Here is an 18,308-nt window from a genome sequence, read left to right as displayed (position 1 = left end):
ATATATACCTTTTTCAATAGGTCTATAATGATGATCAAAATATACCGACGACAATCTGTTAGAATAATAAATATATACATACAAATTATATAATAAATCAGGTTGATTTCATTATTACTATAAAATAACAAATATACGCGATGTTAATTCATTAAACATGTGTACATTTGTAACTTATATTAATTATATTAAACATTTTCAATTTTCTAATGAATTTATATATAGCCGAAGTTTGCTTCAAACTAGCCTTGTTAAAAATATACACGTTCTCATTTAAACAGCTTCTAAAACTGAATGCATGCACGAAATCCTGTTTACCAAACCCAGTAGTCTCGATTATGATAATTGTGCAGGAATTATTTTAACTATGCTACAATAAAATAATATTTACACTGACAAGTTATCATAATCATCAAAGATAACGCCAATCAGAATTATCTCGATAAGAAGCCAATACTATCTTGATTAGAAACTAATGGGCTTCTTTTCAAGATGGGATTCTTTTCGAGATTGCTTTTACAAACTGCAGATGGGAGCTTTTTTGAGATGGGCTTCTCGAAATTAACAACATCGGGCTTTTATTCGAGGTTTACGGTATTTGTTCGATTCAAGCAATGCATTATTCTTATTTTGGACAACTTTAAAGGCCAAAAATTATTATTTTCAAAATCTATATTATTTATGGTCAGTCAGTGAGCTCATGAAACAACGATTCGCCTAAGAATGAAAATGTTATTTTACAGGTATGTATGCAGCCATGCCGAGGGATATCCTGCTCGTTGTAGGCGAGGAGATTATTGAAAGTCCAATGGCGTGGCGATCTCGCTTCTTTGAATACCGTGCATATCGCCCTCTATTGAAAGAGTACTTTAGAAATGGCGCCAAATGGACCACTGCTCCCAAGCCCCAGATGAGTGATGAACTTTATGATCAGGTATGAACAGTTTTAATAACAGTTTTATTTATTACTTCCGCCACAGTGGCGTATCTAGGGAAGTGCAGGGGGGGGGGGGTGGCGCACGTTGATGGTGTTCAAAGCAAAAATCACACTTAAGTAGTTAAAAATCACCTCACCTTATTAGTGTGAGCTATCCCCCTCACTTAATCATACAGTCGTTAGCTTCACCTTTGCGCCCCTATCACCCCCTCACCACTGCTCCGCCAAAAATGTTATGTATTCACCCCTGTCAATGTGTATGAATTAGAGGAGTCTCGGGATTAGAGGTGTTTCGAATTTGATAGTGCTCAGTATTATTGTACTTTTCTGTCAATGAAATGACAATGATAATATTAATTATAGTTAACTATTATTTTATTTATTCTTATATCATTTTCCATAGTTTATTCCTAGAATTCTTAATACTAGATGCTCATATTTCTGTTTTTGTTATTGTTGTTTATATTATTATTGTTATTAGCCTATCATTCACTATTCCGTACTTGATTACAATATGTATCTATTTATATTATTATTAAATGATTATTATCAATTATTTTATATCTAGCAACAAGTACACTCACTAGTTACATGATAGATATGAACTTGTTTTTCTCACTTGGTTTTGATAGGATTACCCAGTGAAATCAGTCGAGGATAGACATCAGCTGGCGGCAGTGGGCAAGTTTGTGACCACCGAGTTTGAGCCTTGCTTCGACGCAGCTGACTTCATTAGGGCTGGCCGGGATATCTTCGCCCAAAGAAGTCAGGTAATTTTTTTTTTATAATCATATTGATTGACTTATACGTTTTTAAACATTTTTTAAGTGGTCTGGTCCTCCCACCAAATCAATCTGAACATTTGAGATCCTCAACACATAGACCTATAAAACAACATAAAATCGTAAGTCATTGATTAGATTTTAACAATTCAGAACGATAATTATTGCTAAATTGTAGTGCAATGGAATGACAGTGAAGTTATTTTGAAACCAAATGAATTTTAAAATAGTCTTTTAGGTTACTGATTTGTTATAATAATGCATTGCAAACAGTGGTATTTTATTTTCTTGTAGGTTACAAACCTAATGGGCATTGAATGGCTACAGCGCCACCTAGGAGATGAATACAACGTGCACACGTTGTCCTTTGACGATCCTAATCCAATGCATATTGATGCAACTTTTAATATCATTGGACCAGGTCTAGTGCTGTCTAACCCGGACCGTCCATGCCATCAGATTGATTTTTTCAAGAAATCTGGTTGGACCGTTATTAAACCTCCCACACCCATCATGCCAGACAGTAAGTATTAAAAAAAAAAAAAAAAAAAAAACTCCCCAGTGGGAGGGCGTCTGCTGCTTTACATATTTTTTTTTTTTTTTTTGCTACTTTTAACTCATAAAAAATAGGCACAAAAATACTGCGTGTGTGATCATTAGCGAATTTAGTTTTTTATACAAATTAATTTTATAATTGCAGTACTAATATAAGTGTAATTTCATTAGATAATATTTGAATTTCGTTCTTTTTGGGTAAAAATACTTTTGATTCATGTGTGTCAATTTTGTTTTAATATAATTATTGTTTAATTGTAAATCTTGACTTGTGCTGCTGACTGTTTTGTATGTTTTTATACCTGAATAAAATATAAAATAAAATAAATAAATAAAAACACATACTGATCAATACTCATGCATTTTACATTCATTTAACTCTGTGATGCCTATTTTATGAACATTTCAATTCAAAATTCAAAATATATCAACTTCCTGTTTTTTTTTTAAATATAGTTTTTGGCGTGTCAATACTCTCATTGTAACAACGTTTTAAAACTAACGACTAGTAATGAATAGGGCAGAGTCTTGTCTTGTTTGTCGTTAGATTCAAGGTTCAAGAAACTTTAATATCTGTAATACGTAACATATAAACAGAAAATGTAATTACTCGACAAGATTTAAAGATAAATTTATATGAACACCACATTACACGTTCAGTGCCAATAAAAAAATATAAAATAAAAAAAAATGAATAAAAACGTGAAGAAACTACTGAGAAACGATGGACATGGATATGATTTAGTGATTAAATCCCTCACACACTTAACCACAAAATCAACAATCATATCTACAGTAGGCCTAATGATCTGAGTCGGAGGCTGAAAATTGTGTGGAAGAGTGTTATAAGTATATTCATTCATTAAATATTTCCTTCTACTACTTATTTCAGATCACCCACTTTGGATGTCATCTAAATGGTTGTCGATGAATGTCTTGATGCTAGATCCGAAGCGAGTAGTAGTGGATGCTAATGAGATACCGACGCAAAAGATGTTTCGAAGTCTGGGCATTGAATGTATCCTGGTAAATTTGCGCTTCGCAAACTCGCTTGGTGGCGGTTTCCATTGTTGGACCACAGATATTCGTCGAGCGGGTGAACTGCAATCATATTTTTAAATTGTAATGGATTTATTAATCAGCTGTTTAACGGCAATTGAAAAAAATATTATTTCTCAAGTGTGTTTTTTAATTTTGTTTCTTATATAAATAATAAATGTAATAACACCATGAAGTTATAAAATACACCTTCATGCTGGTAAAATACATTGATGTTAAAATTTGATTCCCATCCCATGATTTTTTTTTTCATAATTCCAGCTAAACAAAAAAAATGTTGATTCACTTGAAGATAAAATATTTCTATCAATTCAATTTTCGACATAATCTGATTAAATATGAATTTCTGATCATTTGTTTCTTTTCATTTATTGAGTGAGCACAATATTTTGCTACATTAGAACATTAATCTTTAATGGACCTTTCCGCTAAGCCCCACCCCTTGGATATTGTTGCTAAGGTCCCACAAGACGACAATGTTAAAACATACGCGAACACGTGCGTTTGTGGGACAACACGTGTGTTTGTGAGACGCACGCGTATCCCTAGCGCTGTTCTGATTAGTCAGTTGATAAGTTTGATTGACACTCCGGAAAGGTCTATTTATATTACAGTATTTAACCGAATTACATTCAATTACAATTACGAAATAGAAGTATGCCTAAATTTTATTGCTATAATAATTATATCATCATGATGATTAAGATTTTGATGATGCGTCTCATAAATCCAATGATAGATTGATTGATTGATGATGAATGTTGGTGTGAGAATACTGGTCACAATAATATAACGTACATCGTGGTGAAGAAAAAAAACCAAAATACAAACAGAACTCAAGAATGGTAACAGTATATCCGTTTTGTATAATAATCATAATCTTTATTTTTCCCAAATGAGATGGTATCTAACAAAAGGGAATCTTCCCTAATATTAACAAATAGAATGAAATATAACAAAACGCACAAAATCGGCCTACTTTATATCATTATGCATTCTGTTTTTTAATGCAAGTTTGAATAAAGAGGTCTCCAAGCATTCAGTTCAGATTACTGTATTGAGAAATTACACAATCCTTCGAGAAGAATAGGGGTTGCCCTGTTTATAGGTCCATCTGGTCCCTGTTGTTGTGGACAGGCGGAAGCCCGCCTTTGGGGATGATCGGAAGAAAGTTGTTGAAGCATTAGTCCACGTATATGTGAGCAATTCAGCCCAGTTGAAGCTGCGCGTGCGCGTAAAAGGTTATTCCATACCTTTACATTTACCATTTTACTGCAATGTTCTTAATAAAGAAGCTGACCTATATGCTCTCAATGGAATGATACTGAAATTGGCTCGTGACTGTACAATAACTGCTTTATAATTTACTTGTGCAAAGTTCCAGCTGCAACTCAACATTCTGCCTATCCTACAGTTTAATCAGTTTTCTTCATTATCGCAACACCACTTCCTTTATCAGGTTTAAGAATTACATACTTATTACGTAAGATTAAAAAATTCCTAATAGACATCCAGTATCTCACACATTTGGACTGCGCCCTCATTCGTGTTATATAGCACCCTAACCATAGATCTCATAAAAACCTTTGACCTCAACTTATTCAGTCAGAGTCGTTCTAGACTTTTCGATGTCAGAATTGTTACTTGCAGACATGATAATATATTGAGAATATATGGCTGAAATTATAAACCCCAACTAAAAGCGAATTACAACGTAAACGAGTATGCTACAAATAAAAGCAAATCAAGCAAAGAGAAATAGTTAAACAAATATTGGCTGGAAAGAATACCGATAGTAGGTAAAATGAAATTTATAATCTGGGGAGGATGCAGGGGGAGGGTGAAGACAGTTCGATCGCATCCCTCTAAGTTGTATTAAGAAAAATAATTGTATTGCATTGTTGATATGAATTACTGGTAACATTTGTAAGGTGTGAGATTGCAATTTCCGGGCACCTATAAAAGGTCCATATTTTCGCACCTCCAGACAACCATGATTGGATGAGGTTTTGTGGACTCTCACGAACACCCTACAGCCAAATCCTGCACCCGCCCCAAATAATAAAACGATAATACTCATCCTTTATCCTTTAAACGATCCCTATCGATGGTTCCCATCAGGTAAGAGGTTAAAATCTATCACCTGAAAAAAAACTACATGCGTTATTTATCATAATTCATTATTATAAACCACACCCCACACGAAGTTTTAAAAGCAGCCAGTAAACTTTTTAAGCTTGTTGAATAGGCCTGAAAGTGGTTACAAAACATTTAGTTTACCGTTTTAATGCATACTTGCACCTACTGTAATTTCCTTTCGGACAAAAAAAAAAAGAAATCTGAATCTGAATAGGCGGAATGACGGTACATCAGAATACAACTTTCGGACATAGAAACTACAATACTGAACTTTACACACCCATATAGGAGGTGCTATTCACTCACGTTATGAATTATAAATTTCAACCATATGAGTATTTCAAACGTTAGGCCGGTATTTATAGATTATTCTGATAAAAAAAATAGCTTAAATTTTTAAATTTTATCAAAGTATTATTTTTTCAATTTATTGAGTATTTTTTAATCAATTATCCATTTAATTATACTTACCTAATTGATTAACGGTAACCGTATGATCGTAAGAATCCCAAATCGTGTTCTTTACTCTATAGTACATACATATAATAGTTAACATAAACATGTACTGTATTTATAGACGAAGACCTTACCTTGGTATTTTAGTACATCAAAACTAATTATGAAGTATATAACCCAAACGGATTAATGTGCATGCTAATCTTGACTCAGCCAGTCATAATATATGTAAACACCTTATTTCCAAAGCATTCTTTACTTTTAAAATAAATAACCTTTAATTTGCTCATTCCGATGAAATAATGAAATAGGTACTTGGCAACTGTTTTATGATGATTTTGACTTTCAATAAGATAATTGAGAAATAATTGGAGGTCTTCGTTTTTCGGGTCTTCGGTCTTCGTTTTGTTGACACCCATATAAGGTGTCTATAAAACGAAGACCCTTGAAAATTTCACAAACAGACGCACAAAAAATTTCGTTATTTGATTTTGTGACAGCCTGGCGTATTATCCTCAAAATGAAAGAGAAGAAATAAAGGTATTCGTTTTTGGGTCTTGGGTCTTCGCGGTCTTCGTTTTATGACACTTGACAGAGACCCGGTAGTGCGCGCGGTATAGTACAAGTACCCCATATCGAATTAAGTTTGCGTCAAGCAGACGTTTAACCCAAAATTAAATCAATGCTTGTTTTCAAGCCAATGCACGTATAATTGAGCTTCACCTTTGATAAATAAGCAAACGATTCAATGATATCCATTTCATCATACACATTTCCAGATACTGTATATACATGGAGCACGTAATTTGGAATCTTCTTGCGATGCAATCAATACTTGTATTATTGTTTAAACATTTCAATGGTCAAACTATTGATTGTGGCCATAAATTGTGGTCAAATGGAAAATGTCGCCGATGGTTATTCGTTGAATTAAGATTTATTTTTTTGACTATTTAATCCACATCACTTTCTCCAATTATTTAAGCTGTTTCGTATTACTGTACCAGATTACAGCGTTGTATGAAAAAGAGTCAATTTCAAACAAGATACACTCACGGTTGGGGTATTTTATGAAAATATACAATGATATTGTACGCATAAAATGTAGGTTCCACCACATATTTCCGATTAAGCTGAAGATTAAAGTATACATTTTCCTTTTTTGTCTATCCCATTATTGAAATTGTAAATTTTGGCTGGGCCATAGCAATCTGCGGCTGCCGGCATATTAACGGATACATTGTCCCTTAATTATCCCGTCCCATACTTCCATGCGAGGGTTTCGAAGAGCAGAAAGCTATCTAAGGGGGACTTCAAGGCAAGAAACATGAATATCTCTCATGCAAACGCTCGACATATTGATATTTTTTTTTACATATTACACAATTCTTGTACAGAATATAGTACTACAATGTTTGGTCATTATTTTAAATAGGTCATTTCAACTGAGCAGATTATTTTTTCGGAATATCTGGCGTAATGCAAAATTCACTAATTGATCATATTGATTGATTGATCGATAATTGCATCATACTGCTCTTAATGTATCTACCTATATGTTCTTTATTAAGTCCAACTATTGTTTTCTTATAAATAATATCAATGTATGTACATAATTAGTGTTGTCAATAAAAAAAACCAACGATGAAGTAGGCCTGGTTCTATAAAAGGCAGACCTTCTGTACCAAGTATCATGCAATCGGGGTGAGACTCATGCATTTGCCCATATTATTAAATATATGCATACTAATTGTGACCTTTGTAGCCGATCTTCTTATTATTATCATTATTCAAAATATCATTGTAACTACATGTAGGCCTATGTAACTAGCTGCATCACTGTGAATATGTCGTATTTTGAAAGCGCTGCCTGACAAGACCACAAATAAAGAAACCGTCCCAGTTTATGCCAGTGTGAAGAGGCACGTGTGGACGGCCTGAAATATAATTTCCTCGGGGAGGATCGAGCCCCATACCCAGGTGGAGGAATGTTGAGAAGTCTCATGCCTGCAAATTTCTTCTAACTTGCATGTTGCATCCCCAATAGTATAACAAAAATATTAAAAAACAGATTTACACTCGAATTTGAGGCATTTACGTTCACGGTACTTTGGTTTGCTGCTTTATATGTAACCAGCGGCAGAGGTCAACATAACGCGACTTTCAAATTGAATTAAGGTAAATTGAAACACAACCCAACGGCTACTCAACTTTCTAATTGAGTTCACCAAATGGTCTAATTTACTATCGATTCAATCTATCTTCTATTTATGAAGATTGACATTGGTAATCATCGCCCGCAACGTTTGTGAACTATTCAGCAACAATTATTTTGTAAGATTAATACGATACACCGCATTAGAAGACACGAGTAGCAGTTTGTAGTACAGTACTACCATTAACATTTTTAGATGTTCGTGATTTTTATTATACAAAATTTTAGAATAGTTAATTATTATTTTGACCTGTTAATAAATGATATGTTTAAGTGTCCGTCGAAAATTCAACGGTTCCTGTTCATTATCGTTCGAGTGGCACTTAGGTTTTTACACATTTCGCTGTTGTGAAGTTATTAATACGCTAGTTTATCATTCTTTAATGAAATTTCAAAATCATAAGCCTACACCAAAATAAATGGTATCATTGAAATGAGTTAGTAGATCAGTTAAACGGTTATCTGATTGTCTATAAATTTGAGTGTAATTTTATTTTTAACAGTGAGACACGATCTCTAAACCTTGGTATACCAACTATAGTTTCTTTTATTTATTTAAAAAAGGTTTTAATTCGACTTATTAAAAAACAAATTTTACAACAACAGCAACAACAACAATAATAATAATAATAATAATTATTATTATTATTATTATTATTGTTATTATTATTATTATTATTATTATTATAATTATGAGAATAGTAATAACAATAATAATAATAATAATAATAATAATAAGAATAAGAATAATAACAACAACAATATAAAATGATAATGGAATAATAATATAATATAACTTAATTTGGTGTTCAATGTGTTCCATGTGTGTTTGATCCAATGACCGGGGTAGTAATGTGAAGCGCTTAGAGGCTTTGTAAAGGCATGAAGCGCTATATAAAAACGACATATTATTATTATATGAAAAGCAGGAGAAAATGAAGCTCAGGGATCACATTAGCTGATTTAATTAACCCCTGAGGATATTCCCAGTTTGAACTTATTTCTTAATAATAGAAGTTATTACTCACAATACATTCAATGAAACTATTGAAATATTAAATAAATACTTGATAAATACAGAAATGAATTGTACGAGACTAACATGTTATTACTAGGGCCTAGTCTTTGCTGACAGCTAATGGGATAAATTACTTTCTAAACCTGTTTTTCTTAATCTAGCCAATAGGTACGCAAATTCAGCCGTCGGTTTGAGAGAGATGGCGGCTTCGGAAAGACATAATTTTAAAGGCAGGTGGTTCAACATGCAATTATTGTACGTTACAATTATTATTTTACAACAAGGAAGGTATCATCACACCCCATAATGTTCAACACCATGACATTGACCTGGCACGGTTATTACAGGTCCATGAACCATGTAATATAATAATTGTAGGCCACTGAGTTAAACTTATACCGATCTATTAATAATTAATTATTTTCGTCCGCCTGCATTATTTACCTAATATAAGGTCAAATATCAGGTATTCATTCCACTGTTGAGATTTTGAGCACTTTATTTTGAAAGTCTCAAATGCTATGCATGCATGACTATAAGTGCACATAGATTAGGCCTAGGTCCGTTTAATAAATATACAGTTTGCAATTATTTACTGAAATTATTAACATAAACATTACCTAATTATACTGAGACTAGGCCTTATTTTAAAAGGTACGGTGATGTTTTATTTAATGTTTAATTAAAAATTGTATGACATTTTCATGTTTTTGTAAATCTAGGATTTAAATTTTGTTTACTCAGATCTGTATAACAAGGCCTGAATATATTTCCTTAACATATGATATATAGTGTATATTAAGACCAACATAAACAGCTAAAACGAGAGTCAAACAGAGTGTGCTAGACTCCGAAAAATATATGCCAGGATTTTTTCATAGGGGGTGAGGAAAAAGTGTTCCAGGGAGGCGAAGCCCTAAAATATATGCTTATGATTAACAATGAGTTTCAAATTATTTTATACTGTAATCGATTTTAGAGGCTACTAATTATGTATAAAATACACAATTTTGTTGTCCTCCCCGGCGACTTGTAGTTTATCTCCCTGACAGGGGAGGGTGATCCCCTCCCACCTTTCCCACCTGGCTTAACCCCTGTGTAATATATATAATAGTTTTTGAAGAACGGTTGGGTAAGATGCGTTGCATATTATTATAAATATTAATGTGTACAGGTATTATATGCCATTCAGTAGAAGAGCACCGTAATTGGCTCTATCAAAACCAGGAGGCTTGGCTAGGCCAAGCCAGGCTATGATGGGTTATGGTAAGATAGGCTATAATAAATAACAGTAATAATAGCAGCATGCATCATTGATAACAACCAATAATAATTATTATTTAAATGGGCAGAGCGATCGCGACGGTACAAGATGACAGAAAACTCATTAAAAATATGTAATCACGAAGCACGAACTACAAATCCAACAGTTAGAGCATGCGCAAATTAGCATTTTGCTTGCGTTGCGAAAAGTTGATGAATCGATTCAACTTTTCGCAACGAACGCAAAAACGATCCGCAAACAACGCAAAAGTTGAGTAGCGTAGGTGTTGCGTTGCGTTGCCAAGCTTACGTCGTTAGTTCCGACTTGGAAGCCGCAGAACCCTCGAGTTGCGTCACTTTTCGTCGATACGTTGCGTCTGCATCGTTGCGTTGCGTCCTAGTGGGAACCAAGAACACAGCGATATTAAATTCTGTGCAATGCCGTGAAAATACCGTTCTGAATTACCGAATGACTTTTTGAGCGCCTCTATATGCGCAGCTAGCATCAAACGTAGATTTCTTCAGCTGGTCTTCAACCGCGGTATTTTTATTTTTATTGTCATCAATAATAGATGGTATATTTTCGTTATCATTATCTTTCAATCAATCATTCAATCAAACATTAGGCCTCAGTGGCATTCTATGCCTCAGCAATCAAAGGTTGGAACAAATTATCAAGTAGAATTAAGAACACCGTGAACATAGATTTGTTTATCACCAAAACCTAATCTCTGGCAAACCTATCAAAATGATGAATTGTCATAAATATCAATTGTCGGACTTTGCGGAAATAAACCTAATTTTGGGGGCTTTTTGGTGTGGCGGGGGTAAAAATTAACATTATCAAAATCGAAATGTCATATTTTATTTTTATTGTCTATGTATTAAAAATTGACCGCAGCTGTCTTTCTCATGCACATTTAAACAGTTAACAGCACGTTTTTACCATTACTAACTGTGTCAACTTGTTTAAGATCTAGTGTTTTACCGCTCTCATGACCTAGCTGTGCATTAACTTATTTCCCATGTATCGTGACTGTAAACTTCCGATTTTGGTTAAATGAATTAATGGATCGTTACTGTTACTGTTATATTGCTTTATATAAGTCTATAGTATTTTCCATTGCATTCGTTTTGTTTTGTTTTGTTTGTTTGTTTTTGTTTTTTTCAATCTCAATTTAACTTTTTATTTTGGAATCACATATCAATAGGAGGAAATACATACAAAAGACAAAAAGAAATATCAGAGACTATACATTCAGGGGTAGGGACGTCCCTATGGTTCAAAATACCCGCATACCCGTATACCCTAACCAAACTATGCATTACAGGGGTAGAGACGTTAATTCACTAAGGTCCTTAAGACCCGCATAGGCCTACCCCACCTAACTGAACTATGCAATATGGGGTAGGGCCGTTACTCCACTAAGGTTCTAATGACCCGCATACCCCACCCTAACTGAACTATGCATCATCGGGGTAGGGACGTTACTCCACTAATGTCGTATTGACCGCATACCACAATGATGTTCAATCAAGTTTGTTACTTTTCAAGCAATTCAAATGCTCAGTCTATATTCCACTCAGTAACTGCATTCTCTGTGTAATCCCATCCATTGCTGTAGGATTTATATTGCGGAAATTGTTATTATTGCTACCTATGAATTCTCTTGATGGAATAGGTAATCAAAGTCCATAGTGATTTTAAAAGCGATAAAAATAAAAGCCAAATGAACATGATCTGTGCGGTTTTACCACATAACAATGCATTGGCTATTGCTACACCGGTCTTAAAATAAATTCTTTATTCCGATTGAATGCTTGTGTACTAATATTGGATTAGGACAATATCATCCAATCACAACTAGGAATTCGTTTAAGACTGGTGTAACAATAGCTACTACCTTACCGCAGATCTAGGTCAAGTTGACAACATGAACTAGAATGCGATATTGAAATAATTGAAATCGATTTTTTTTTCATTTTGGCCTAAAAACATTTCTTCTAATTCCAATAAATACTTGTTATGGTTGCGTTGAATTAATCAAAAATTGATGATAATATTGTTATTAAAATAATCAATAATGTATTATAATAACAACAGCCTTTTCTTGCCACGGAATTGTCAAACTAAAATTGAGTCCCCTCTTCTTGGTATATGTCAATCCTCATCAGGATTAAGATCATGATCATCATCAACCTCATGATTATAATCATCATCATCATCATCACACAATTCTTCTTCTTATCGAGTCTATTCACGAGATCATACTCTGTAGAACCATAAATACTCGACTATACTCGTCAAGTTTGGATTGAAAGGATTGGTTAAACATGGCCGCGACGTGAACGTTCCTTACTTAATGATCATAATCAGCGTCATCATTTGCATCATTCAAACTTCATCAACAACATCAGCACTATCACCATAATCATCTTTATCACCACCATTATCATCATCACTATTGTCATCATCCTCCTCATCACCACATTATCAATTGGGTTTCTAATAAAAAGTTGTATTAATAAAATCGTTTGCCATTTCTATATCTTGCTAGTCGCACAATGCTGATTGATTATTCCACTCACTCCATCATGTTACTTCTTTGACCAGAGTAACGATTCTTTTTTAAGTTTAAGAAGTCAAAAGGGGCTAATAGAGGGCCACATCAGGCCTACCAGCCTCTTTCCACTCATTTAGTGGTGTACGCAGAGTTTTTACGGTGTTTACTGAGAGCAAAGCTGCCTGTTTATATTGTATACTCTTACTACTGCTTGCACATGAAACTATCAACGATCTGTATAACACCACATTTTAAATCTCTCCTCTATGAGTCTTGTTAATGATGTATATTAATGCATTCCTTGTCTATGATTGATTCTTTAACATTAATGGTTTCTTCATGTAAACATCTACCCATTGTTATTCTGAACTCAATTTAATCAGCCCATCAGTAAATTTCGTTGTCCCACGGATATGAAAGTATATTCACCTGCTAACTTCATTAGGCACAAAATAAATAAATATCACAATAACTATGGACATTAAACTTCACCAAAAGCACTGCATATTGTTTGGTATACATAAGCATCATCAAGCAAATCAATTTAATTCAATTTCATTCAATTTGATTTGCCTCGTGAGCCATCGAGAGCTAATATCCGCCTAAAAACACACAGTAACAACAATATTTACATAACTTGCTTAATCCACCACATAGGAGCCAATAAATTCATATAAGCAAATTGAAAATGGGTCAATTGGATATAGGCGGAGAATATAAGTTTAAAGAGAATGTGTCACCTTCGTACAATCGAAGCGGTCAAGTGCCCCATTTCAGCCAATCTTGGATTGATTTTATATAGGTCTAAGTAAAGAAAGATGATTTTTCTCTTTGATCAACGGAAAATACAGCTCGTCGTAAGCTTGTCACAGTTTAAAAAAACATAACAGTGCAAGGAAAACGCGCAGGTCTCACAAACACATATGCTTTACGTACGTTTATACTGGCGTGTTGTGGAATATCAGCAGCAAAGAGGCCTCCCCACCGGGAGAGGCCTACCACAACGGTTCATTATACCTGAGCTACACTAAAATTAAAATTATTGTTGAAATATGCAAAATTGCATAACGATTATGGAAAAACAGAGACAAACAAATGATTCACATCAGTGTTGCGTTAACAAACTAGATTAGAAACGTACGATTAGGTGGCATGGCAGACACAGCACAGCATAAAGACGGCATAAATAATAGGAATTTTAGACATAAAGAACGTAAACTGCATTAAACTATGAATATAGGCCTGAAATATGAATATAAATGGTGTACAATTTGAAAACAAAGCAGTGAGATTAAAGTTGTCCCCTATAAATGTAGTTTAAAATCTGTCTCTTATACACATCTAGATGTGTATAAGAGACAGATATATATATTCTATATATTTTATTTGTATAAAAAGAAAACTGGGGTGGAGTCCACAACACCTAAGCCCCGCCGTGTCTCATTTTTCTTGACTGATTTTACCGTGGTTCCCAAATGACCTGCCCACCCGCAGGCGCCAACCCATGAAAGAGAAGGTTGGTATATAGCACTAAAAAAAAAGTTTCTTAAATTAAGTCGGTTGTATTTTATCGTAAACAAATCGGGTTTGAGGAAAAACATCTTACCCACGTCACCAATGAACGGGTTCAGAAGTTCGGATGATGACACTTACGTAGCAATCATTAGTTCAAAATCAATATGATGTCTATGTAAACAAATATTATCTATGACATCATCTGGCTCATGACGTTAAGTAGCTTTTTTTGTTATTTAAGCATGGAATAAGTTCAAAGCACTGACCTTCACTTTGCGCCTTAAGTAACTTAAAGTACAGCAGACCTTAAACACATGTATTTTCACGTGTAGGCGTGTGATGTGGGCGAATTACAAATGATATTGTAAACACTTGTTTTCAGTAAATTCAATATCAACATCAACATCATCAACATTAATCATCACCATCATCATCATCATCATCAAGCATCAATCATCGTCATCAAAACCATCATTTTCGTGCATCATCATTATCAACATCATCATCACCATTCAATTATCATCATCATCATCAACAACATCAATCAATAACCATCATCATGATTTGATTTTGAGTGATGATGGTGAGGATATTGTGACGATCATAATGACATTTGATCAAACATCATCATTATCAATCAACAATTATCAATCACCATCATCAAACATCAATCATCGTCATCAAAATCACCATCACCCGGCATCATCATCATCATCATCATGAACATCATCAATATTATTATCACTATCATATTCATCATCGTCATCATCATCCCCATAATTGTCTTCATCATCATCATCGTCGTCATCATCATCACCATAATTATCGTCATGATCATCATCACCACCATAATCTTCATCATCATCATCATCATCATCATCATCATCATCGATCATCATCATTATCATAGCATGAATTACCATAATTTTCAACGTCATTATTATTATTATTATTATTATTATTATTATTATTATTATTAAATATTATCTTTGATTTTGTTGTTACTGTTAAAAATTTCTCTACTTAATATTATTGATTGAAACCAATGTTACAAAATATTCACAAAGCAAAATAGTCTGTGGAAAGGAAAAATACCGTAAGTAGACTCGTTTGACTGGAATACACTAAGGTATCCAAACTGAATCACTGGCGCCAAATATGCGTACTGTACATTATAACAATGACACCGACACAAGTTCATTACAGTATTCCATATATTTTAGTCCAAACCAACAAAGAATCATCGCCACTTGCATTTCAGTTAATAAGTTCCTACACAAGATATAATAAGAATATAATATTTTTAATTAAATAACAAAAATACAAATGGAGAAGACTGTCCAGTAGCTGTTGTAATAAGAGTGTGGAATATTGAGCAGCTAACAATCCACAAACACCATATTAAACATTGACAGTGAAAAATCCCTCTAAAATCCATTTAAATTTCTAAAAAATTAAAATTAAATAATAATAACTTTAAATGTAGTTTAAAATATCACTGTATAAAATACACTGTATAAAAAAGTCCTAAAATTGAAAAAAAAACCAGACAATGGCCGTATTCGACTGGTCGTTCTTCGTTAAACCACGCCCATCTGTGCAGCGGTAAAATCCTACTTACGAAGACGACCAGTCGAATAGAAAACTTGCACATACTCGACAAAACAAAATGGCTGCATGGTTACCGCGATACACGCTGTGTAATCAAGATTGCTTCAGCTTGTGACAGTATTGATTTTTCGTAAAAAATATTTTCATCCAGTTTTTGAATTCTGTTAGCCTACAATTATTTTTTGACTTCATGTGGGTAAATATTACAATTTTTGTTTTCTTAAATTTAATCTAAATTATATTAACGCAAATGTTGTTTCTAAACTCACCAATCGGCTATGTTTGCTTTGGTCACGTGAATAACTTAACACTGATTAACGCACTCTGGTTTGCGTTAATTTTCGTTGTCAACGAAATCTATTTTACGAACCAGTGGAATGAAAATAATACTCAACGAAAATTCGTAGTCAACAAAATGAACCAGTCGAATACGCCCAATATATGAGTTTTTGAAGCTTTGTCCACGCTATCAAACTGTATCTGACAAATTTATGTGATGTGCCCATAATACACCCAAATATGGGCATATCAATTTTTTTTTGTCACATAGAATTTGATAGTTTGCCATGGGCAAAGCTTTAGACTAGCAATTGTATTATTATGCAAACATATTTTGATTTGCAAGGGAAATGTTTTCTGGTTTTCACAGAAATGCGTGTAAGTTAATATTATTATTCAGTTTATTACAAACAATATAGCCTTAATGATTCTGTATTGAAAAAAAATATCATATGCCAAGAAGATGATAAATATTGGATCAATTGTAGATGGCTGATATAAATGATTCCAAAATCTTTTTTTCTTTTTTTTTTATAGATTAAGTATAGGCCTGTAGGCTTAAATTGTATCATTATATAGAGACTACTATGCAAGGGAAAATTTTTCTCGTTATCACAGAAATGCTTGCAAGTTAAAGGTATTATTCAGTTTATTGCAAACAAAATAGCCTTAATGATTCTGTATTGAAAAAAAAATTATCATACGCCGAGAAGATGATGATAAATATTGGATCAATTGTAAATGGTTGATATAAACGATTCCGAAACTTTTAATTTTTTTTTAGATCTATTATATAGACTAGCCATTAGTATTACACAGACATCTTTTGATTTGCAAGGGAGACGTTTTTTCGTTATTAAAGGAATGTATGCAAGATTAAAAGTAAAAGTATATTATTCAATTTTACAAACAACAGAGCCTTAATGATTTTTTCTGTATTAAAAAACAATTTGGCCTATCATGCCGAAAAGATGGTGATAAATATTGGATCAGTTACTGTAAATGGTTGATAGAAATGATTTTATAAATTTTAATGGTTTTTTTTTAAGATCTAGCATATAGAAAATAACGAGGTTAAAAATAGTAACACAAAAATTAAGAAACTTTATATCTTTTTATTTTTATTTTGTAGTTATCATTGTTCTTTCTTTGTAGGGCATCAAAACTTAAAGCTTGCTTGTAATTGATGCCTTTCCAATCAATCTTTGAATTGAGAATTGTAAAAAAAATATATGATAAAGGAAATTGATTGAATAAAAATTTATTGTGATTGTGAGTATTTCAGTAAGAAAACATTAAATCTGATAAAGTTAAGAACTGATGAGAACGTACAGTTTATGTATCATTGTACTGCTATATGTATTTGGTTATTTTTAAGAATTATACCTTATTGTCCTATACAACTCGGTAGTAGTGCAAATGAAATACTTTATCTGTTTTATCAAAATGTAACTTTGGTGAAATTACTGTTATTTAGAATCGTCTAAATATACAATACGATATGATCTAATGTAGGTCTATACTATAATATCATATTTGTTTATACAGTGCACGCTCCAATAGACCTTTCCGCTAAGCTCCGCCCCTTGGATTTTGTTGCTAAGGTCCCACAAGACGGCAGTATTAAAACATAGGCGAACACGTGCGTTTGTGGGACAACACGTGTGTTTGTAAGACGCGCGCGTATTCCTAGCGCTGTTCTGATTAGTCAGTTGTTAAGTTTGATTGACACTCCGGAAAGGTCTATTCGAGAAACTCCTCCAATTCCGAGACTCTTCTAATTATGTACCATCTATCTATCTTCAATTAACACACATCGAACCCTTTAATTGGAGACACACTGAGACCACTCCATATTTGTTAAGGTACCAGAGACAGTCTCAAATTTGAGGGCAAACGTATTATATTGCAAAAA

At 33.4% G+C, this 18,308-nt stretch overlaps 1 protein-coding gene across 6 annotated transcripts in view; it reads left to right on the top strand.

Moving 5' to 3' along the window:
- The window catches only part of LOC117124427 (glycine amidinotransferase, mitochondrial-like), a 52,067-nt gene extending 48,371 nt beyond the window's left edge, over nucleotides 1-3,696 (top strand). For all 6 annotated transcript variants that reach the window (XM_033270657.1, XM_033270655.1, XM_033270654.1 and 3 more), the window contains 4 exons: nucleotides 744-934; nucleotides 1,570-1,707; nucleotides 2,014-2,242; nucleotides 3,167-3,696. In XM_033270657.1, coding sequence (XP_033126548.1) covers nucleotides 744-934; nucleotides 1,570-1,707; nucleotides 2,014-2,242; nucleotides 3,167-3,393 — 785 coding nt within the window. In that variant the 3' untranslated portion in view covers nucleotides 3,394-3,696. The remainder of the gene's footprint in view (nucleotides 1-743; nucleotides 935-1,569; nucleotides 1,708-2,013; nucleotides 2,243-3,166) is intronic.
- Nucleotides 3,697-18,308: the final 14,612 nt, after the last annotated feature.

This window comes from Anneissia japonica, unplaced genomic scaffold (genome assembly GCF_011630105.1).
Source record: "Anneissia japonica isolate Jap-2015-1 unplaced genomic scaffold, ASM1163010v1 scaffold665_len1252844_cov201, whole genome shotgun sequence".
In the NCBI taxonomy this organism is placed as follows: Eukaryota; Metazoa; Echinodermata; class Crinoidea; order Comatulida; family Comatulidae; genus Anneissia; species Anneissia japonica.
This window is presented reverse-complemented; position numbering and strand designations above follow the sequence as displayed.